Here is a 23,636-nt window from a genome sequence, read left to right on the forward strand (position 1 = left end):
TTGGATATCTATTGGGCATTTTCATGTTCAACCAAGAATAAAAGCAAAAACTGTGGGATTAGTTCTTCCTTGTGTCTGGGTGTGCAGCACATCTGGGGTATGCTCCGTAGCCAATTCAGGATTTGGAGTAGGAATCGTGGTGGCAGGCTGTGAGCTTTCTGTGTCTAGGAGTTCATGAGTACCTGTACCAAACCGGGAGCAGCGGAAGGAAAGAAATACTTTGACCTGTCTTTGAATATTGTATGTATTTCGTGGTTTTGTGTGTCACGTGGCAGATATTCTTTGAATAAAAAGCTAGGGCTCTGGAGCAAGGTCCAGCTTTTAATATTGCAGTGATCATAGCAGAAAACAAAACTTGTTCCCTGAAGTATGCTCCACTGATAAGCATGTGCTTACTAAACTGTAGATCTATGACTCAGTCACTGAGCTCTGCTTAGAATTATGATCTGGGGATTTGTCAAGGTGATGACTGTAAAACAGACTGAAAAGCTCCCATGTTGACCATAAACCCATTTGTGTTCCTTATATAACATTATTAGTCACGTTACTTCTCTTCCACCCTCATCTGGTATGCCTGTGGTTTCATACGGAGAAAGCTGTTACTAATTTTGTTGGGTAAAAATAGACTAACACCGAAGAAGTAGTCTTTTAAAAATACATGAGGCAATTCCTTTTAACATGAGGGTGCTACTGGATGGGGGAAATGGGGTAAAATCTTCCTTTGCTCAAATCATCACAAGAACTGGAATGGCTTCATGATGCGAATTTAACATTGATTCAAATTTCTAGTTACTTTTTACTTCTGGAAACAGAAGATATAGCTGAAAATAGTTTAAAAAAAGAATTCTCACCGCAGAAATTCAGCTTTAATTGTATGACGTTTATGTGACTCTTCTAAGAATTGCAAGTAACCTACGGACTAATGAATGTATTTTTAACTCTGACCAGATTTGATTCTCTTGTGTAACTGCTGTTGTTTCCATCTCATACCTTCTGGAGTGAAGGGAAAGGTTTAGTGCTGCTTTCTATGTAGATCTGTTCCAGAACCGCAGTGTGTTTAAACAGGGAGCATGACCATTTGTGGGATTTAGGCTTATGTTCCCCTTTTTTGGGCTTGATTGAACTCCATTGAAGTTAAGAGCAAAACTCTTACTGATCTCAGTGATTTTAGGCTCCCTGAGATATAAACAGATCTTGGAGCTTAAAATAAGTAGTTCTCTTCAGAGATGCTGGGTATCCTGCTGCTCATGGAAAAATGTAAGAGCTTGGCAAGTCACTTCCAGTTAATGCATTCATTCAAGCATATAATCCTGAAAAGCTTGATTTTGACTTGGTTTTCACAGGAGAAAATGCAATATGTAAATTGGAGAGTTCAGTTTTTCAGGCATGGGGAAGGGAATAGATTGAGAAGCTCTTCAGCGTATTTACAGTATAAACTGTCAAACCTGGGCCAAAGTCTCCGTCTACCTAGGAGAACTTGGAGTCCGACTTTAGAACTGGAGACGCAGGCTTGAACTTGTGCTTGGATCGTGCTGGTTCCTCCTGTGTTCTGGTCACCTTGTGGAAGAAGAGGCCAGAGTGCCTTTTTAAACCTCTTGCACTGACCTCAGAAATACATTCATCAGCGATGAATCCAAACAACTTGCTGCAAAACTTGGTGGTGAAATTTTGCACCAAATATTAAAGAAAGGAAAAGCTTGACAGCCTTGGGGAATCCTGTGCGTTCTCATAGTTTATCATCTCCATGTTAGAAAAGCTGCCTGGTGCTCTCTGTTACTCTTGGGCATACATACACTAGAGCAGTGGTTAATATATGAAAGAAAAGAGATTGAAGTCAGGTGGGCAGAAAGGGTGGTGTTTATGGTGAACTGGAGAGGAGAAACTTGAAGAGAAAGGAGTTAACTTGAAAATTATAAGATGACGAAGATAACAGCTAGCTGAAGGGATCGGTGAGGATGAAAGGTATGGCCAGTTACAGGATGGAGACTTATATGTGGTAGCTGATGTAACTTTTTATTAAGGCTTGATCTAGACTCGATGCAGCCTAACTCCTTTCTCCTCTGTCCTTCTCCAGAGAGGGAATCAGAAATAATTTTGCTTTGGGCTTTTAATTTAGGAACAGTGGAGAAAATCTAAACAAGGCGGAAACAGTAACGAGAGAGAGAGTGCTTTTTGGCTTGGCTGATGCTCTTGTAGCTGTGCGTTTTTAAAAACAGAACAGAAAACCCTGCAGATCTGCTTCCCCGTCCCACATCAGGGAGCCCAGGTTGTAGAAACCTCGTGGCTGTTGTGCTGTGCCCTTTCCCTTCCTCTCACTTGCAGTAGAGGTGATCCATGCAGCTGCATGCTGGCAGCCGGAGCACGCCTCTGCAGTGCTATCCCACGAGATACCTCTGTGTAGGTGAGTGTCATGTATGGGCTTGCAGGGCTTCTTAGTAGCAGCTAAGGTTTTTATTACCTTTCGCTCCCAAGGGCAGAGGGATTAAGACTTGCACAATGCTGGGGTTCAGAGTGAGGTATGACTTACCTTTCTTGTTCAGTTCATTGCCTTTCCACTACGGAGGAAGCCTGGCTTGGTCTGGTGGTTACTGGGAGTAAAGGTCCCAGTTCTGTCTGATCATGTTTCTTCAAGTTGAGTAGCGCAGAAGAGTGTGAAAGAGTTGCAAGAAGAATTAGGCAACATTTTTGTGTTGACAGTATTATTATGGCACAAATCTGGGGTTTAGAGATGCCTGGAAACGACTGTGATGGGCAGAAAGCCTTGTCTAGATATCCTGTATGAAGACTTTTTACAGTGAAACAGCAGTGCCTGTGGTGCTGACTCTCTTTTTTATTGAAGAAACTTCACAGGCTCATCTGAACTATCAAGTACACCCAGGAATTCACCGTCAAACAAAGGTGTGTTGGAGTTGCAGCAAATCAGGCGTTTGCGGATTGGGTTATCAGGTACCTCTTTATAGCGTATTGGGGACTGGCTGATGCATGAATCATTTCCTTGGGAGCCAGCGTTTGCTCCACTAATGGTGTCTAAGATCTCAAGTAATTGTCTAATTTCTGCTACTGCTACAACAGTGTTTTTTTTGTTTTTGCTTTTCTTTAAGTGCAGGCTATTCAAAAAGTGTCTTGACTCCTGCCAAATAAGCAGTTAGGGGAGAAATTTGTGAGGTCAACACTGAAAGAATTCAAAAGATAGACATAGAATTCAGGTGCTTATTAATAAAAGATTAAACATTATTATTTTAAAAATAATAAGAAATGCTTTGTATCATTATACATTTAAAGTAAGTACAAAATCAGTTCATATACAATGTTGCACTTTTAGCCAAAGTATTGATTCCACAGTTTTCTGCACTGTATCTGTGGGATGAAACAGGTCTTATAAATAAGTTACGTGTTAGATCTTAGTTCCACTTTGAAAAATGAAGCGAGGGCTTTTTACCACGAGCTGAACGCTTGTCGCTTATCCCTCGTTTCTTACAGTGAGGCTTTTTGCCTGCTGCGTCACTGCGCGTTTCTGCTCCCGTCGGTGGCTTGGTGTTCGCCGCCGGGACAGGCGGTTTTGCTGGCGTCGTTGTCCGTGTTGTTGTTGAGGATGTCGTCGCAGTCCATCTGCGCCATGAGGTTGAAGCGCTCGGCCACGCAGTGGGCTGTGAGGCGAGCCTCGGGGTCGTGGTCCCAGCACTCCGTGATGGTGTCGCACAGGAAACGCATTCCCTGAAATGGGAAGGGCTGCAGTTAGACCGGAAAGCAGGAGGAAAGGGAGATGGGCGGAAGCTGGTCTAAAGCAATCGCTGCTTTTGGCAGTTTCCTGCAGAAACAGTTTTTGGCCAAGCTGAGCCCAGGAGGAAACCACACTGGTGAGTTGTGGCAAACACCAGAGTTTGCACCGTTACTACCACCGCTCCCGTTATGGCAGCGGCCTCGGTTGATGTGGGATCCGCTCCCAAGCGTTTCCCACAGTACCAGGAAACCTTCCCTGAAAGATGGTTTGCAATCACTGCGGGACTGTAAAGGATCCTGAGGGAATTTGACCCTCCGTCTCCTGCTCGCAGCATTCTCTGTTCAGATGGAGCATCCTAAAATCGGGAGGGGGAGACAGGTGCTGAGCCCAGGTTTCTTGGTTTCCATCCCGCGTCTTGGCTGCTACGCCAGGATGGGCAGGGAGCGTAAAAGGCGAGTTTATCAAAATTAAGTTTATTCAATATGACTTGTTGTTTTAGCAGCTTTCTGAAAGGATGAGCAATGCCAAATATCCCTTGCAGTGCGCAGCAGAACAGTCTTCTCACCACAAAATGGTGTCTGTGGGATTAGGTACGTTTCAGTGTGCTTCAGAGCACATTAAATTCCTCTCAATTGCGATGGCTGCAATTCCCAGCAACAGATTTGTTTTCAGTTGCGTAGTGCTCTGAAAAGGGTCCCAGTATTTCAGGCTTAGAAATAAAATGACAGTATTCAGATGGTATTTTTTTCCCCTTCTAAGCTAGTAACTCAGATAGGTTCAACATAGCTTCTTGTGCTTTCTTTAGCTATGTAATTCCTATCATCTGCTAATTTCTTTTACATCATTGTCAACAAAAGGTCGCAACACACTGGGCAAATCATTATTCTAAATAAAGCATCGTGTTTTTCAGTGGTTTTGTGTATTTTCTTAACTTGCGAGTAAGAGAGACCCAAAACCTTGCAGGTACCCATGCAAAAGAAAAATGCAAGTCCTATGGAGATGTACCGTCGGTGTCAGTCCTTTTGTACCTTCCTCAAAACTCCCTGTTCTGCACTTCTGCACTAAGGTTTATTATAGTAAATCTGCTGTAATGGCCACAGATTAGAGAGAATAGGATTGTGTGGTAAAACTGACAGATGGTACATTTCAGTACTTCTTACTTCATTTATTAGCCTAGTGGAAAGGATTTGAGGATAATTAATGTGTAAAAAATGAGCTAGCTTAGCTGAAGCCTTTTCTCAAATAGAATACTGCACTGTCACATTGTATAGTCATTAGATTTTATGTGCTTATTTTGCCCTGAAATCATGACATTTATTTACAGTTTGCCTTGTAAATAAATATGATGCTCTTTTGAATGGTACAACTGGAGCATCTTATTTTCTTACACTCACAAAATGGACTTTGGGTTTTATACTTGATATCCTAGATTTCCAAAGGGAGCTGGGCGCTGTGTCTGGCCATAGTTTTACAGGTATATTTTTTGGCAGCAGTGTAGACTGAAGCTCCCACTGTTCTTTCCCATCCTGTACCAGCCCTTCGCTTGTGCCAGTACAACAGTCTGTTCAGCTTCTTCATGAACCAGATCAGGGGATTTACCTGGCCTAAATAACCACACTTTTAAATGATGGAGGGAGATGTAAGGAAGAAACGAGGGTTTAGCATATTTTTACGTTTATCTGGGGGACTTTGGGGATGAACTTTAGCTGTGCAGCCTTGCGAGCAGTTGCCCTGGGACTGCTGATGGGCAGCACGCTGGGTAAGGGCCCTGCTTGAGTCAGCTTCCTCGGGGACATGCGTACATGTGAACCTATGGTCTTAGCTGCCTTTGGAAAATCTTAAACCATTGCCGAGAGTTTAGGTCCTTGTTTGACGAGAGGGAACCCCCTGGTTGGGACATGGAAGCAGCATTTTGAGCTCGGCGTCAAACTTATTTCTGTCGGTGGGAATATCTATGGGTGCTCCTCATTCAGATGAACAGTTTGTCTCCTTTTCTTGGTGTTGCCCAATGCTTTCTCCCAAAAGAAGCCGTTGAGACCAGAGACATGTGGCACCAAAAGGTGGATTTCTGTTACTTTCCAGCAGATGGTGCTGCCCTATGCTGCATGCTAGGGAGACTCGTAAAATGCCAGCAAAATAGCGTAAAGCCAGGCTTGTAAGGAGATGTTTATTAGATCAGCTAATATTAGCTAGAGGAAAACTTTCAGGAACACAAGATGGCTTTTCTGTTTCTCTTCCCCAGTGAATATTAGGTGGTCTAATAAAAGTTACTACCTTATAAACCTTGCTTTGTTTACATGTTAGACCAACCCAACTACAGCAACATTATTTCTCGGCGGTAATTGCAGGCAGCCCTTCTTCAGTACAGTAACCGTCAGTGCAGTTGGACTCTATCGGAGTGTGATTTTTGACAACCCAAGCTTCTGTATATTTTTCCTGTGGTTTCTAAGTTTATCAGTGAACCTGGGAGGTGAATGTCTGAAATGAATTAACAAAGGCTTCAAATATGTAGCAGCTCTGATTTAAGTTCCAGTATTTTACTTCACCCCCATAAAGGAAAAAGTCTGGGTGAATTTCAGAAATGGACTCGCTGATTGACAAAGTCACTGATGGTCTAGGAGAAACCAGAGATTCATTTGATGCTGTTTGCAGCCTCAGTCGCTCAGGTACCGTGAGTCTTTGGACAAACACAGCTTTAGGAGGCGATGTTGTAGGGAACGTATGGCCTTCTGAGATCGTGAAGTTATGTGCTTGCTCTTAAACTCTGGCTATAAATGACATCCACTCAGAGCGGAAGTAATAGCAATGTTTTTTATGAGCAGATACTGTGAAATGGTCTGCAATGACCAAGCAATAAACCCTGTAAGGCTCTGTGACCTAGCAGACCCAATATTTTAGGTTGTTTTTTGGATGATCTGAACTGCTGCTGAATGGATGGTGTTTTCCGTGAGACACATGGAATTTAAGAAATGCCAAAGTCAGGCAAGATTTTGAAAAATCACACGTTGTGTGCGTTACCCCTTGTGTGCTCAATACGTGGAAGAAAGTACTGGAGCTGGGGGAAGAGACGACTGTGTCGGGTGCAGGGAGTAGCCCCTGGTGAGAAGTGCTTCTGGAACTGGTTGGACTGGGTGCATTTGTGGATGGTTTTAACAAAGTATATTTCATTATTACTGAAGTATTTCTGTTCTAGAGTGATGAGTTATGCTTTCTGTGCTGAAACATTGTGCTTTCAGACCCTCTGAGCTGGAGGATGGTAAAGACTTTTCTGAAAGACTTGAGCATTGCAGTTTTCCTTCTCTCTGCATCACACATGTTTTGCAGTTGTTTTACTTGAGAGAGAGAGAAGGAGAGGGGGGCTTGTCTTTTTGCCTTTCCTCGCGGACATGGAAGTCCCTCCTCCCACATGCTGGGTCCGTATCCTCACAGATTAAAGCTTACCTCTAACCTTGAAACCTCCACAACCAAGTGCACAGAAGACTTGAATGCACCTTCCTCCCCCGTCTCGTTTGTGAGATGGCTGTGTGGGGAGCGGCCACAGACGATGCGTGAAGTCCAGCAGGGACTGCGTATTTTCCGAGCCCAGTGGTTTCTGGTACGATGGTTATGGCAGAATTGGAATCAGACTTGACTTACTATTTGATGAGAATAGCCTATGCTGAAGTGCTCTAAATGGCTGTGTTATAGCATCCACAAAATAAATGAATACCATCACTTGCTACTCGTAATGCTTTCTGTTCATGGTACTTTATTCATCAATAAATTTTGCTGTACCCCTGGCTGGTGGCTTTTATAGACTGGGGAAGTAGGTCTAGTGGGGTTATCTGAGCTCAGCCAGCCAAGATGAACTGGAAGTAGGACCCAGGAGCTCTGCCTGTTTTTGTGTCGATTACAGCTTTCATCAGTTTTTGTGACTCATGTTTTGAACTGTGTTTATATTGAAAATGCAACTTTCAAGTTGGGTCAGTGAAGTTGGACAACGTGGGTTGTGCTTTTCTTAGCCAGCTACTTATTCCTAGCTTACCTGATGCACCAGCCAGTTGCTAGGGATCTCGGGGCGCCCTCTGCCATGCAGCACAATGTCTCTCATGGTATCTACGCAGGGCTGCTCCTGGACTTTTGACCCAAAAGGTAGCTCATAATTCTTTACTTCTGCAAGGAAGCAACAGGAGCATTACAGGATGTTTTTTCATGCATTCACTGCTCTGGTTTGGTATGGTCCATTGGATAGGAATAAATTTGTATTCATCAGTCTACAAAAATAAACTTATTTGGAAACCATTTAGAATTTGAACACAGAAATATAGTGCTGGGTGATAGTGGGTTTTCATGTAAAAGTTGTTTTCAGAGATGGGACTAATGGACCATCTTTCCACTTCCCTGTACTCAAAAGGCACTACTTGGACTCAGTCTTTAGAAGAAACATATTTCTAGTAGGTAAAATGTGGTATGCAAGTGAAAGATGGGAGATGCAATTATAGTACCAACATCCAGATTCCTGGTGTGGGCAGGAGTTGGTTTAGATGAGAAATGACTCTTACAGAAGAGCATCCCCAGGCTGTGGGATGCCAACAAGAAATTTCACGTTGCAGGAGTGAGAGGCCACTGCGATTTCTGCCAGTTGCATTGTTCCCCACCCCAAGTACCATGATAAATATAATTCTGGTCATAGTTGGAGGTGGTATATTGTGAGCCAGGCTGAGATGCTCAATTGCTAGTGGGTCACTGGCTTGATTTGAGGGTTTGTGTGCAGATGTGGCTGTATTGTGGACCTTAAGGGGGACAGCAGTCGAAGTCTGTATCAGAGGTGTTCCTGACCCCCCAAGTAAAATACTCAGGTCCTAAATGAGAAGACTGGTAGTGTCTTATTGCAGAGCTCCAAGTACTGGTGGAGGAATAGTTAAGGAAAAGAAGGGACAGGACAGTGAACAAGCATTTTCTGAAGCCATTTAAACATGTCAGGACTTTTGCACGGGGAGGGATTTCTGCTTCTGGCTCCCAGTCTCTCTGCCCACGCACAGCAGCAAGTTTGGTAAATGCATTGAGAGTGTGATCTCCAGGCCTGAGAGCTTGTGCGTGTGTTTCCGCACGTGAAGTTGCAAGAGGCAGAGCGTGTCTGTAATGGAGTCTCCAGAACCGCAGAAATAGCTCCCTCTTGTCACTGCTGAGCAACCTGGGGACCTGGGAGAGTTTTTGTCCTGCCGGAAGGAAGAGCTCAATAGCCCACGTGGAGGCCTGTGCTATCGCAACCAGATTGCTTCCTGGTACCTGAGCTTGGGCTGCAACATAAGTCCTGTGGCATCTGTCTGGAGAGGTCGTGGGTGGGTGAAACACCATAGACACACCAGGAGAGGGTCAGCACCGGGACATGAGGGTTCTGGAGCCATTGCAAAGGGTATTTGGGATTGTCTGAGCTTGGTAAGGCTCTTGGGCGGGGAAAACATTTGGGGCAGCTTTCTCACCAAGGATCAGAGTTTCTTGCAACTCCGTAGGCATAAGAAGTAGATGGGGGGAAGAAAAAAGGAAAAAAAAAAAAAAAGGCAAAAAAAACAACCAGAGCGTTAAAAAGAGAAGAGGGAGGAGCAGGCGGAATCACAGGCAGGGGATAACACCAAGGTGGTTAATGTTTTGTTACACACAAATTCTGAGGCCAGGATGTGACTATGGGAAGTGACAGGGAGTGTGGCATTGCTGGAGGCTGGAGTTTGCCTGTCCCTGTTGCAACGTAAACTCTGGCATTGTCTTAAAGAAGTCTTTGTGGCTGAAGAAAGGAGGGAGGTAGGAAGGAAGGAGCCAACTTTGGCTCTTCCTGTTTGCTTTTGTTTGCATCATCAGCAGTTACTCGGATCTAACGTCAAGGTTGGCCCCGCTTTGAGCGGGGGCCGGACAAGATGACCCCCCTGAGGTCCCTTCCAACCTCAATTACTGTACAACCAGTGTTAGAATTTGGATCGTTTTAGTGCTGCGGGTGCCAGATTGCAATTGCGCGTGCAAGGCCGAGTGACTGGTGCCTTTCTATGTTTCGTTAGTTAAAACAAACGAACAAAGCCCCTGCACACCTGGGGGAGGCTTTGCGTCAGGTATTAGTATGTGTGCCCCCCTTGGAGAGACCCTATGTCTGAAACTTTGAAGAGCGGGGAACTTCCCTGGCTATCCTCGCTGTTGAGGACTAGGGTCCTGGGCCTCCCAGTGGACTTTCTGGTCTAAATCATGTCACTTTTGGAACGGAGTTCTGGATCTGTGTTTGCTGAATTGGATGTAGATCTGCCTGGAAATACGGGATAAAATCCTGGCTTCGCAGAGCTCAACGGGGAAAATCCCTGCAGGCTTCAGAAAAGTTGTGATTTTGCCTGTGAGCTGTTTTCAGTTGCATGTTTTTCCCTCTTGTTCCCATACTCTGCTTTGTAATGTTTTGTTACCAGGAAATACTGAGCCCTGGGACAACAACCCCCCCTCATCCCACAACAGAGAGCCAAAGAGACCTCTCTGAACTATCCCAACCAGGCTGTCTCACAGGTCTGCAGAAGACCCAGGCCTGGAGGGCCTCTCTAATTTCTGCAGTCCCAGAATGTGAGGTTCCTCTGGGTCTTGTCATTGTGGTGAGAAATGTGGGGGACTATCTGCTCCTGTGACAGGAGAGAGGCCTTTCCACAAGGTGCAGAAAGAGCTGATGCCTTTGAGTGGGGCTTCCTGGAGCAGGAAGCCTCCTTCAGTGGCATTTCTCCAGCTGCAGCCAAAAGCAGTGGGGTCCCCTTCCCCACTCCTCGACCATGGTGCCAGTTCCTCTCATGCTGTGACACGAGGCCAGTAGCTGGGTGGGTGGTGGCCCTCGGGGGAATCTGCCACCCACCCTTAGCAGCCCTCTAGAGATAAGTCATCTGAAATCAAGTGCTGTGCAAGGTGAGACCCAGCATCCCAACAGTGAGGCAGAGCGGAGTCATCGCTGCTTCAGGGGAAGAGAGCGTGAACCACACAGGATCACGAAGTTGGTTCCCTGTACACAAACGAAGGGAGCAAGAATGCACGAAAGAAGTATGGTGCAATGTTCCTACCTCCTACCACTTCACATCTGGAGGCCATTTCCCATAAAACCAGGGCCATGGAGTAGACATCCATTTGCTTGAAAGACTCCAGATCTTCCAGATTCACTCTGGACTCCAGAACCTCCGGAGCCATGTACCGGGCGGTGCCCACCTGCCCGCAAAGAGGAGAGACGTTAGCAGAAACACCAGAATGTGGGACTACATGGGCAAGGACTTTTGCAAGTTGCTGCAGGTGATCAGATGTGAGAAACACTGCTCTATCTGCATCAGTGTGTTCTGGCTGTGGGACTATCACCTGGGGTTAGATGAATGCTCCCTGCTGGGCTCTAAAGGTGAGACCTCACATGGTCTTCACCAACTGCTTGACTCTCTTGTCCTGAGCCATTCCCTGCCGCACTGCCTGCTGCGCCTATATGTGGGCCATGGCTCTGAAAGCCATGTGCTGCTCCTGTCCCATCTCTTTTAGAGAGCTAAGCCAAGCAAATCTATGTCCTTTCGGTCACCTCAGGTATGCCATGGGCTGGAAGACTCAGCAGGATGCTGCTCAAGGACTACACAAGGTATCCGTGTGTCACTTTGAAGGAAATACCATGCTTGCTGTTGCTGCTTAACTGCCCCTCAAGGGTTAGCATTTACCAAATGGGCCAGTCTCACTTATTAGGTTTCAGCTTTGCAAGCTGGCTTAGCACAGTGGTAGAGTCATGCAACGAACCCCCCTGCTTCATAGAGTGACCCCCGGCTCTGAAGGGTTGCGGCTTCCACCTGATGCCCTGTGTTTCACAGCGCAAGGTGCATATGGTGTTAGTGAAGTGCTGCCTATGGCACATGACGGATTTGTAGCCTGTGACGAAGGGATGCAGATTGGGTCATACTTGCCTGCCCGCTATTTGCAAAGTCGTCAACCGTCAGGGAAGGGTCGAGGCGTATCGCAATGCCGAAATCGCAGAGCACGCACTCCTGCTCGTTCTTAACCAGGATGTTGGTGCTCTTGATATCCCGGTGGGCGATGGGGATTTTTGGCCTGCCGCAGGCGGTGTAGTCGCTGTGGAGGTGAGCCACCCCGTTGACAAGTGACCCTGCCATTTTTTGTAAGTCCATCCAGCTCAGGATGTGCCTGGACAGGTAGTCCTTGAGGTTGCCCCGGCTGTGGTAGGCAGTGATGAGCCAGTACTCCTTCCGGGGCCCTGATCCCCTGTCCTCGGCTGTGAGGAACTGCAGGACGCTGTCGTGCTTGAGGCTGGCGTCTGTGAAGATCTGGCTCTCATTTTTCCAGGAGGAATATTCCTCGCAGGGGAAGATCTTCACAGCCACCGTCTCGTATTGCCCTGAGCTGGTGTGGTTTAACTTGGCCCTCCAGACCTCGGCAAACTGGCCTTTCCCCACCATTTCATCCAGTTCGATGGGGAGCAGCTCAGTGTTGTGGTTGATGCTGTTGGCGCAGGTGGAGCTCATGCTGGCCTGATTGTCATCTGTCATCACCGACAATTTCTCATCGCGCTCGGCGGCCTTCCCTCGGTCAGGCAAAGTCGGGTGCTGTGCGTGCTTCTGGCTCCACGCCTTGGCTCTCTTCCTCTGCTTCTGCGTGCGGCAGAGGTAAAATATCACCGTGATCATCACGGCCACGAGCAGCGGTGGCAGGAGGCTGATGGCAGCCACTGGGATGACCTCTTTGCTCTGCAGCATGGAGTATCCTGCGGGAAGGGAAGCAAATATGAATGTGCCGCTGCAAAGGATCTGCAACATCTTGTTTTGATCACGCGTAGGAGGAAAATATGTGAAGCAGTTAATAAAGTACAGCCATTTGCAGGGACGTAATGCACGCTGCACACAAATCCCATCTGAGCAAAGGGTAAGAACTCAGATGTGTGCAATTATTTAGAGGGCTGTTCATTTTAGGTCCATTTATCAAGAGAGGATTCAAGACGTTGTCCCATATTAATTGGGCTGGACGGTGTGTGAGACCCTGCCAGTTGCAGCCAAAACTGCTCAGCTGCCGTTCAAAGGCTTTATACCGCCAGCAAGCGCTGTTTGTACTCATGTGGGGTAAGCTGGAGCGGAAATAACAGCTATGAAGGTAAAGCAAAGCTAGAAAGTCCGTTTTGAATATATCAGCGATCTGAGATTGCTTGGGGCTGGGGCTTTGTCGCTCTCCTAAACACGGAGAGCGAGAAGGGACAGCTGAGGGGCTGGAAGAGACGGTGGGTCATGGCAGCGTGGAGGACTAGGGAGGTCTCGTGCACGTGGCCGGCGACTAGCGCCTTCTCTTGTGCGCGCCTCCTCCGAGGGCCCATCCAAGGAGCTACTGAGCACGGAGGTGTCTGAATGCACATGCCAGAGAAAGGGGGATGCCTTGCACAGTCACTGGTGTGAAGGAGTATAGCTTCAGTCATTTGCCAGCATTTATATGTAGTTTTGCGCTGTGCTACAACACTGGCACCCATCTATTGCCCAGGAATGGTTGCTTTTGTTTTATTTCTTTTAAGCCCCTATCAGCCTTCAGATCATTGGAGGGGGAAAAAAAACCAACAACCCTCGCACAACATATAATTGTCTGATCCTTTGATGTTTGCAATTCCTGGAATAAACATGCTGACTTCAGTAGAGATATTCAAGTAAAATCTTACTCAGAGGTTTTTCTGCCAAGTATAATAACCCAGGGGAAGAGGGATAAGAATCATTCCATAAGCAAAACTCTTGCTGTTTGACCTCAGTGTGTGCAGATCATAATTCAGGTTCTGGAAAAACAGAGCATTTAGCTATTTTACTTGGCAAATTTCAAAAAATCTGCTGCAGCTAATTTCTGCAAGGCTGTGAAAGCGTTTCTAAAATAGGCATCAAGTTCAAACCACAAGATCAACCTAAACTGATATAAATCAATAACTAACTCAGGAATATGTTTATTTTGGAAAGCATTAGGCCTGGATATCACCTACTGCTTTAATGGATTTACCCGATGCTTAGGATCACATCTCTGAAACTCAAAGAGAGAAAGAGACTTTTTTTTTTTTTTTTTTAAGGGATTTACGTGCACCAGTCCTGCAAACAGTAAGTTAACACAACTTCAGCAAATTCCTTGGTGAGGATGCGCCTTCCCGATGCAAAACCTTTGATATGGTGGGGTTGCAGAAGGGCTTAGATCTCTCCCCTGGAAAACGAATTGGGCTGCTGTTTTCTCTGAAAATAACTGCAGCCCTCTAGCTCCAAATATCGTCAAGCGCTGCTGCATGGGTCCTTCCTTCCCGGCCAGTGGTCAGGTAGACCTCCAAGGCCAAGCTGGCTTGGCCTGGAGAAGACTCCGTGTCGTTCATGGTAACCGGCATCTTCTGCATGCATCCGCGCACATCCCCTCTGCTTCCAGGCTGCGTCAGGGAGCAAGGGATGCTTCTGCGCATTTAGTAGCATCACTTGCGAGCTCTAAAGAGAGTCCCTTGGTGCATTTGTGTAGCTCATTCAGAGCAAGTGCAATTTAAAAACTGGCCTTAAGGCGCCTAAATTAATGGAAAAATTCTGCCTACCTCATCCATCGGAGCTTATCTGTGTTAGTTATTTCTTTGCTTGGAGTTGGTCTTTAACGTCGAAGGTTACCATAAGTTAACATTTCAAGTAAAATGCAAAAGATCCCTTAAAGAGTAGAAAAGGATATAAATAGTTTGTTTGGAGAGGCATTAAGTGTGGGTCTTGCAAAGTTTTCGGCTTTGTTCGTGCAGCGAGGCGCTGGTTTAGCCAGTGAGTCAAAGCGGCAGTGATGTTGCTTCAGGCCTGTAAAACCCTTAGTCTGATTTGTGGCATTTCATGTGCTGGTTGGCAAGAGGAGCCTGTTTGTGAAAGCATTTGGTGGGGGCGGCATTGCCAATGAGCCAGTTGTCATTTTTGTGTGAAATTATATATCCCAGTATCGGCTTTGGGATTTGACTATCTCTCCCTAGAAGTGCGTGTACCTGTTATGTTTGGCTCTGGAAGCAGCACAGAGCTGCCAAACTTAGCATCATTTACCTTTATTAAAAGTGGCTTGTTTGTTCTGTGAATTTGCATTTTATGCCATTTTCCCCCTCCTCCCCCCCTGTTGTGGGAGAAGTTATGCTGCCAACTTGCAGGTTATACTTAGCCTTGTTTTCAGCATTTTGTTGCTCTGTAATTATGGAAAATCAGAGGGATTTTGTTTTGCTTTTCTTATGGGTCAGATTCTGCAAGGCCCGCTTGGCTGGTGCTTGGATAAGCCTGGTCCCCTCTGAGTTACAGAGGTTTAAATAAGACCCCAAAGGTTCAGGATTGAACTAGAAGCTTTTCCAAAGCATACGACCCTCCTGAGGTGCAGAAATCAACTGCCTCTTAGTTTTCCCTAATGTGGATTTACAGCTCTTGTTGGATCCCTGGCCATCTGCAGAAGTGTCTACACGCGTGCCAAGCTCTGCTCGCGTTTACTTGGGTCTACGGCGCCGGTGGGGCTTTGGTCTTCCCCGCCAAAGAAAAATGTCGCTGCAGAAAGGCGCTGAGAAGCGCCAGCGGAGAGAGGCCGCCACGGTGCCCGGCACCCCCAGGACCACCACCTCTGCGCCCTGCAGCTGTGCCCGGACACCGGCGGTTCCCGTGAGGGTGCAGGATTTGCCCCAGCGTGGTTTATTTAAAGCTTTCAGAGCATTGACTCACTCTGGGGTTACATCAGCTTTTGGGTTTCAATTCGCCTCGTGCCGAAGGGCATGGCCAACTGAAAGATATGGTGGATTTTCCATCTCCTGATGTTTTCAGACCAAGACTGAAGGCATTTCTGGCGGGGGTGTTTTAGCTACAGATGATACCAGGCTCAGTGCAGTGGTAATCAGGTAAAAAATTTAGCTAGTGTTTATACAGAAGGTCAAAGAAGTTGTTGAAACAGTTCTGGCATGACATCTGCCACTCCGTCTCTTGGAAGTGCAAGTCCTGCAGCTCCCAGTACAAGAGTTATTTATCATTAGCGCCGGACACTTCTCCCTGCTTTAAATAACGTTAATAAAAACACTCACCATTGGTGTGGTTTTCGAAGATAAGTTTGTCATTGCATTCCTGCTCATCCACGCAGCCACAGATGTAGATGATCCCGTCCTCGCTGGGCTGATGGGTCATGATGCAGCGTGAGGTGTTGTAGTTTGGGACCATGAGGTTTTCTATCGGGTGGTGGGGGTTGTGGCAGAGCGTGCTGATCCTGATGCTCTCGTTGTCTTGTCTCCTGTAAATGCCAAAAGAATCAGGAAAGCATTAGGCTAGCATCAGCATTCAGAAAGCCAGCAGCCCTGGGCCTGTCATCCCAATGTCACCTGGATGTCATCTTAAACCTGTGCCAATCGTTAGTTTTTAAGCCGTGTAGTGAATGACTTGTTTGCAGTGGCCCTGGTATAAAATTCTAATTATATGTGCTTAGAAGGGACGTTGTTAAATCTGTTTATTGCTTCCAAATGGTGACATTTCTAGCACACATCAATAGTAGGATCCGAGCAAAAGAATCCAATTGTTTCCAGAAGATATTTCACAGGTTGATAATCGCCTGTTGGATCACGTAATGCCAACGCTAGGGCTGCGTGCCCTGCGTGGGATTTGGAGCAAAATCACTCTTTTATCAACACCAGCCATGAGGCCAGGTTAGACATACAGGAAGTTGCTCCCATAGTATTGTTGCCATTCCCGATGCACCGTTATCCACCTGCGGTCCTAAGTGAAGCCTCCAAAGCAAGGATTGCCTCTTTCTGCCTAGTGCAATATCTCTACTGCGACGCAAGTCTTCAGCAGTAGCATCTCTGCCTCAGCAGCTGCTGAGATCTCTGCTGCCCAAAACCTATCATCTGTTTGTGAGAGAGCCAGTGGACGTGCTGATAGAAATGTCTGCTTGCAGAAGATGGCTTGGCCACGTGCTGTCATTCTGCTCCTCCGGGCTGGCGTTGTTGAGGTGGAGCCGATGAGCGTGCTGTGGTTTTCTGGGCTCTCACAGCCCTGTGGCCAAGCTCCCGGGTTAATTGCTAGGTTTCGCATCCTGTCCTTGGATGACCACTTGTGCCTGCCTCCGTAACCTGAGGGAGCAGAGCGCTTGTGTAGCTAGTTGGGACTATTTCTAGAAATGTCTTGACCTTTAGAGTTGCAAAATTGTGCCATGGAGTTTATATGACTTCTGAAGGTGTAGGAACCGCGGGCTGTGTCTGTGTTTACCCAATGGCTTCAGTTACTGAGCAGCTGCTGCATGAAACCTGCCTCGTTTTGCATGATGAGGTCTCGGTGGAGCTAAAGGTAGATACCAAGGCGCATGAACCAGAAACCTCGCGGTGGGCTGGGACGGGAGCTGAATGGAGGAGCGGGGACGCAGGGAGGGGGTGGCCATGACATGTTGCTGTGTTTTGCCAGAGGAGGAAGCCATGGGGCTGTGTCCACCAGCAGCTCTCCAGTGATGGGCCATGCGGGAGCTCGTGTGGTGCCACGCTGGTGGGTCCACCCTGGGGCTGGGGCGGAGGCCGAGCACCGAGCAGTGCCCGTGGCCTCTGGCACGGAGCAGAGGGTCTCCCCATGCTGGGGGATTGGCCTGAGAGCTGGGATGCAAAGGCAATAAGCCCTCATTTCTCCTTATTTCCATCTAGACAATTAAGAGGAAAGTAAAAGCTTATTCACCTGAAGTTTCTAGGGAATTTTCAAAAAGAAAAGCAAGATCTGGCCTTTTTTTTGGTCACTTTGTATATTTTTAGCTCTGTGCAATACCCATCACCTTTGAGACCGGTCACACCACCAGCCTGTGCAGACCTAGACATCTCTCCCAGTGGCTGAATGACGGGAACTGTGGGGGGGTAACGATTTTGCAAGAGATTTTTCCCTTTCTGGAGTTAAGTTGCGAAATGTTGGAAAGCACACGTTGCATTTAACTGCTCACAAATGTTCGGGTACACAATGAGAGTGAAAAAAATATTCCAAGGCCTAATCCTCAAAAGTCATGTCCATGACACTCCAATTACTCACAAAAGCAAGGCTTGGAGCAGCGAGTCTAAACCTGTGATGCCAACGTCCTGCGAGGTTTTTTAACGGCCAGCGTTCAGGAGTCTGCCAGGGTAGGTCCTTCTCACACACCACAACTTTCACTCTGCAGCGAGTAGGCAGGGCGCCCATGAAAGCCGTGCAAAACTGTGGGGCGCGTAGTAAAAGGAAGGGTTTGGCCTTTGGTTTGTGGTTTGACTCCTCTTCTGATATTGAACGGGCAAAGGGGGCATGTGGAGCTGAAGGCTAAACTGGAGTGAGATGCAGAGTATACATTATCTTCCGTCGCATGGTATAGGGCCAGCAGCATTCAGTCTCAGTATTTGTTTGTAACGAGATAAGCCCAAATTAGAATCACGCTGCTGAGATTTTTTTTTTTTCCCTTTTACCCCACCACGAATCTGGAAAAATTCAGATCTCTGTCCAAACCCCGCGGCTTGAGTTCATCTCTGCCCGTCCTTTCAAGCTCTTGCAGCGCTGTAAACATCCACCAGCGTTCGCGGTGCAGACGGGGAGGTGACGGGGATGAGACCCAACTGGGCAGAGCAGAGGCACGTGGAAACCGCCGTCTTCCTGGGGTGCCGCCGAGCCGGGTCCCAAGCCGGGATGCCACCCTGTGTGCCCAGGGTCGACGGCTAATTAGGAGCCGGTAACGAGGTGGGAGCAGCCACGACTACCAGGATTTGACCTTCGTTTCTTCCAGCAGGCGCCAAGGGTGGTGGCGGGGAGCAAGGGACGCGTCTCCTCCGAGCTCTCGCGCTTTCCAAGCAGCCACGGTCTGCGAATGAGTTGGAGAGGAGACGGGACCCCAACCGGAGCCGGTCCCGGCGGCAGCCGTCGTGCCGTAACTGCCAATGAAACCGGCCACGACCAGGCTCGTAGTTGGCAGCGCTTTTGGACCTAAATGCTGCAAAGCGGGGGAAGCTGGGAGAGAGGGGATTTTGGGTTTTTTTTTTTTGGTGTATGTTTTTGGGGGTTTTTTGTTTTGTTTTTCAGTTGTCGTTTTGTTTTGGTTTTGGCCCATAGCGTGGCAATTATGTTGAGGCAGCGTCCTGAGAAGGGCCAGTGTGGCTTTCCCTCTAATGAGCAGGTTGAGATAAAGCCTGGAGATAAGTGCCTAGCTGGGTTTCACCTCAGCAGCCAAATTAGAAGGGATAGAGGGGAACAGTCCCTTTGGGCAGACCCCAGATGGACCTTTTTTTGTTGCTTTTACTCCTGGGGAGCAAAAAGCACGGGAGGGATTCTCCTGGGCCGAGAGAGATGCCGTGCATTGGACCTGACACGCAAGATATTGTGGCCGTGAAGCACCCATGTGTGCGGACACGTACGTGTCCGGCTCAGGCATCCTGGCTGGCAATCAGGGATTTAGCAGCTCGATTTTGAAGCTACCTAGCACTTGCTTTAAAAGCTTGTGGTAAAGCCCTGAGGACCCCAGGGACAGGCTGGTTTTGCCCCACGGATGCAGCCCATGAAGCTACACCTGGAGGTTTCACGCATTGGGTGTTTAAATGCAGTTTCTTAAGGAAAAAAAGAACAGTATTAATTATAAGCAAAAGCAAATCATTTTTGCAGCCAGTTGCAAAAATTGGGCCAACGAGAGGTGCAGGGAGGGGAAGGGAAAGCGCCAGGCGATGCCTGGGGCGCGCAGGGGGTCCCGCGGGGCCGCCGCTTACCAGATGGCCACGCAGATCTCGTAGGGGCTCTCGCAGTAGGAGTTGAGGTTGCAGTTGCTGTAGCAGACCCGCTCCTCGCAGGCCGGCGGCGTCGAGTCGCACCATTTGCACAGGTTGGTCTTGAGGCTGCGGCGCGCGCCGGCGCCCCGGGCTGCGGGCAGAAGGGACACGGAGAGGGTGAGGAGCCCGCGCCGCTGCCGCGCTCGGCACGTGCATCGGTGCCCAGGTTTCCTTCGCTCGCCGGCTCGGTCGAGCGAGCTTCGGGTTGAGCCCGTGCGGCTGCATCAGCCCCGAGGAAACAGATCCCACCGGAGGGGATCCCTCCTCCTCCCGGGGAAGCGAGGTGCCGCGCGTATCTCACGGGTATAAAAGTATACCTATTTTTATACCGAGGGTGAACGAACTGCTCTAGGTTAAGGAATAAATCCCGGCTACATTTAAACTTCCTGCTGTAAGGCTGCTGTTTTGCCTTTAAAAAAAAAAAAGACGAACCAAACGGCTAAGTGGCTTATATATACTTATCAATTTTTGATCTAGTTTAATAAACGCGCCTAGGCGTGCACGTGTAGGAAGCTGGACTAAAGCAGCCAGCTCTTCGAAGGCGCGGGTCGGCTTTAGTGCCCGCCGGCTTTAACGCCTGCTCCGAGGCCGTTGGTCATCTACGTTTGGCTTTCAGCGGGCCTAAAACACCCGCTGCGGGGACACCCCTGTCCCGAGCCCCTCCGTCCTCTGCTCCGCGGGCGCCCGCTGCCCCCCCGCCCGCTCTCGCCCCGCGGCGCCCCTCGCCCCCGCCAGCCAGCACACGGGAGGGTCTGGCCCCCAGCAGGGGCTCGGAGACGGGCAGCCCTCTCGCACGCCTGCTCCGCTGAAGTGCCTTGTTTCGCCGGCAGAGCAGGCGGGGGGAGTACGCGGGGCGAAGGGTACTGGGGGCTAGGTGTCGTCGGACAGCTCTTCTGGCTTGGTGTCTGAGCACAGGAGCCAGAGAGGCAACGAGCTCTGGAGCCTCTTCTTTCCAAGCGCTGCAGCGTGCTATAGGGTCCCAGCAACGTGCTATAGGGTCCCGCAATGTGCTATAAGATCCTGCGAAGTGCTATAGGATCTCAGCAACATGCTATAGGGTCCTGCAACGTGCTACAGGGTCCCAGCAATGTGCTATAGGGTCTCAGCAATGTGCTATAAGGTCCCATGATGTGCTATAGGGTCCCAGTAATGTGCTATATGGTCCCACAATGCGCTATAGGGTCCTGGCAATGTGCTACAGGGTCCTGGAATGTGCTATAACCTCCTGTGACATGCTATAGAGTCCCTGATGTGCTATAGGGTCCCGGCAACATGCTATAGGGTCCCAGCAATGTGCTATAGGGTCCCACAATGTGCTATAGGGTCCCAGAGATGTGCTATAGGGTTCCTGAGATGTGCTGTAGGGTCCCAGCAATGTGCTGTAGGGTCCCACAACGTGCTATAGGGTCCTGGTGATGTGTTACAGGGTTCCTGCGATGTGCTATAGGGTCTCACAATGTGCTATAAGGTCCCGGTGACATGTTACAGGGTTCCTGCAATGTGCTATAGGGTCCTGGCAATGTGCTATAGGGTCCCGCAACATGCCTGCTGGAGGGAGGGTGTTTTTGGTGAGCACGTCGTTTAATGTCGAAGCGGGAGGCCCTGAACACTAAGGCGCGTTTCGGACGGCTGACCGGAGAGCGGGGCAGCCACCGCCAGCTCCACGCCAGCAGATAGATATGCTCATATATATAAGCATATATATATATACACTATATGTAGCATATATACATATATACACACACACACACATATATGTGTGTGTGTGTGTATATATATTTATAAAAAAGAAACAGCGTGGCGGCGGTGCCAGTGCGCAGGGAGGGGGCTCGGCTGGGCGGTCGTGCGCTGCGGCGCGGAGGAGCCGGCGCGGGCTGAAGGGTTAAATGCGGCAACGCGATCCAGAAACGCGGCGGCGAGCGGACAAGATTCTTTGGAGACAAATTGTTCCGACCGAGCGCAGACTGTGACTCCGTTATCTGCTCTGGAGGAGAGGTCAGAGCGGGAATATCTATTTTTCGTTCCCCTTCTTGTTCTCCCGGTAAGTTAAAAGCAGTGTGCAAAGCCCACTGAAAGCCCCCCAGAACCGGGTGTCCTCGAGCCCTTAGCTCGTGGGTCCGATTTAACTGCCACATCACTCATCTTGGCCCTGATTAGACCCAGATGAACACTTTCAATATTAATACTCAGATGATTTAATAAAGCTGCACGAGCAGTAAAAGTAACAATACGCCGCCATAAAGGGGTTCCAGATGTTGCCAAGGCAAATGCTAAACATCAAAATACAAACTTCAAAAAAAAAAAAAAAAAAAGAAAAAGAGCTGGATAAGCAAAACTTGGAGCAAACTATAAACTAATTAAATGTGGGCTGAGTAGTCCAAAAATAAATTGAAGCCATAAGGATGCGACGGGAGCCAATAAATAGTACGGTTGGTCGGAGTTATTGTACAACGACGGTCGGAGAGACGGCGCGGAGTCGCCGGTGGGTGGGTTTGCAGTTTGCAGTGACTTTGGTGGCTCGTCGCGAGGACGGCTGGTCTCGCGCCTGAGGATGGCGGCGCCTGTCCTGGTACCTGCGACCGTGGCGAGTACAGGGAAGAGCTGCCCCACGGCGCCCGGGGATGTCCCGCAGGAGCAGCGGGGCTCAGAGCACCACCGGGGCGTCAGGGTGGTTTTGGGGGCTGCCGCATCTCGCCGCGCTGTGGGATCTCCCCAGGCCTGGACGCGTGACTGCCGTAGGTGAGGAAGGGAAGCCCAGACTGAGCCCAAAAGACTCATTATCCCGGTTTTCCCCCAAAATCCCGGGCTCTCCTCCGGGAAGCACCACGTGTGCTGGGCAATGAGAAAGGGCCGATTTTGATTGCATTAGACACTGGCGCTTCCCGATGCCAAAAAGCCACACAGTATCCATTCCCGGTCTGTTTGGCCCTTCTTCAAACAGGCTGGTAACCACCACTTTTCTTTTGTTTTTTTCTTTTGTTTTTACTTTTTTTCTTTTTTTTTTCTTTTTTTTTTTCCTTTGTGAAAATATCCTGTCCAATTAAGTGTTTAGCAAATAACGCTCGGCCGACTGCGAGCTGAGCTGGGTCTGGACCGCACCGGCAGGCTTCGCGGATCCCTTTCGGATGCTCCAATGACATCATGCCCTCAGCTCCGCCGGGAGGGACGGGCCCTGCCCCACGCCGGCCCTCTCTCGGCTCTGGACACCCGCGCTAGTCCTAGGGTGCTGCCTGCCTTTCGCCTGCGGGTCGGGCCGGGGCGAACCGCTCGTCCCCCCTATTTACCCAGAGCCTCCGGGGCGGCTCGGCACGGCTCGGCTCGGCGGAGGGGCTCGGCGAGCCGCGTGCCCGAGCACCGCTCTCCCGGCCGAGCTCGCGCCCCTAATGATCGCCCATATCGTGCTCTCGCTTGCGTTTAGAAACAACAACAGCTCGACTGACTCATGGATCCTACGGCCTCTGAGTCATGTCTTTATTTCTGGATTTCCCTGCGCTGCCCTTCGCAGCGAAGTGAGTTGCCTGCGCGTGCGCACACGCGTGCACACACACACACACACGCACACACACGCACACACACGCGCACACACACACGTGCACACACACACGCACACACGCGCACACACACATGTGCACACACACACGCACACACACATGTGCACACACACACGCGCGCACACACACACGCACACACACGCGCACACACACATGTACACACACACGCGCGCGCACACACACACGCACACACATGTGCACACACACACGCACACGCGCACACACACATGTGCGCACACACACACAGACACACACTCTCACATCAAGTTCACATTTGTTTTTCCCCTATAAAAACAAAAGGATTTCCATACCATTAATGAAACAGGAATGATCTGACTTTGCATACCCTGGCTTTCATTTTCCACTGTATAAACTCTGCAGATGAAATAAGGACGGCTGTAAAGTAAACCTCCTCTCTGTTTTTTTTTTTTTCCCCTTTCCAGGCAGCCTTTTTTTTTCAAAATAGCAATAGGGAGTCGCTTGCAGTCTTGGCCTGAGCGCTGAGCACGGAGCCATTAACCCCTTCATCCCCAGCTTTGGTCCCTGGCTGGCTACAAGCACCAAGGCGGAGGTGGGTGAGCTGCGGCGTCCCTGGGTGCAGCAG

General features: G+C 49.0%; 1 protein-coding gene across 1 annotated transcript in view; it reads right to left on the reverse strand.

Annotated features, from left to right (window-relative positions):
- Positions 1-3,196: 3,196 nt before the first annotated feature.
- The window catches only part of LOC112988508 (TGF-beta receptor type-2-like), a 31,600-nt gene continuing 11,160 nt past the window's right edge, over positions 3,197-23,636 (reverse strand). The window contains exons 2-7 of the mRNA XM_026109068.2: positions 19,422-19,572; positions 15,765-15,967; positions 11,641-12,455; positions 10,774-10,915; positions 7,746-7,873; positions 3,197-3,714 (exon numbers count right to left, since the gene is read on the reverse strand). Coding sequence (XP_025964853.1) covers positions 3,502-3,714; positions 7,746-7,873; positions 10,774-10,915; positions 11,641-12,455; positions 15,765-15,967; positions 19,422-19,572 — 1,652 coding nt within the window. The 3' untranslated portion in view covers positions 3,197-3,501. The remainder of the gene's footprint in view (positions 3,715-7,745; positions 7,874-10,773; positions 10,916-11,640; positions 12,456-15,764; positions 15,968-19,421; positions 19,573-23,636) is intronic.

Source organism: Dromaius novaehollandiae, chromosome 7, assembly GCF_036370855.1.
Source record: "Dromaius novaehollandiae isolate bDroNov1 chromosome 7, bDroNov1.hap1, whole genome shotgun sequence".
Lineage (NCBI taxonomy): Eukaryota > Metazoa > Chordata > Aves > Casuariiformes > Dromaiidae > Dromaius > Dromaius novaehollandiae.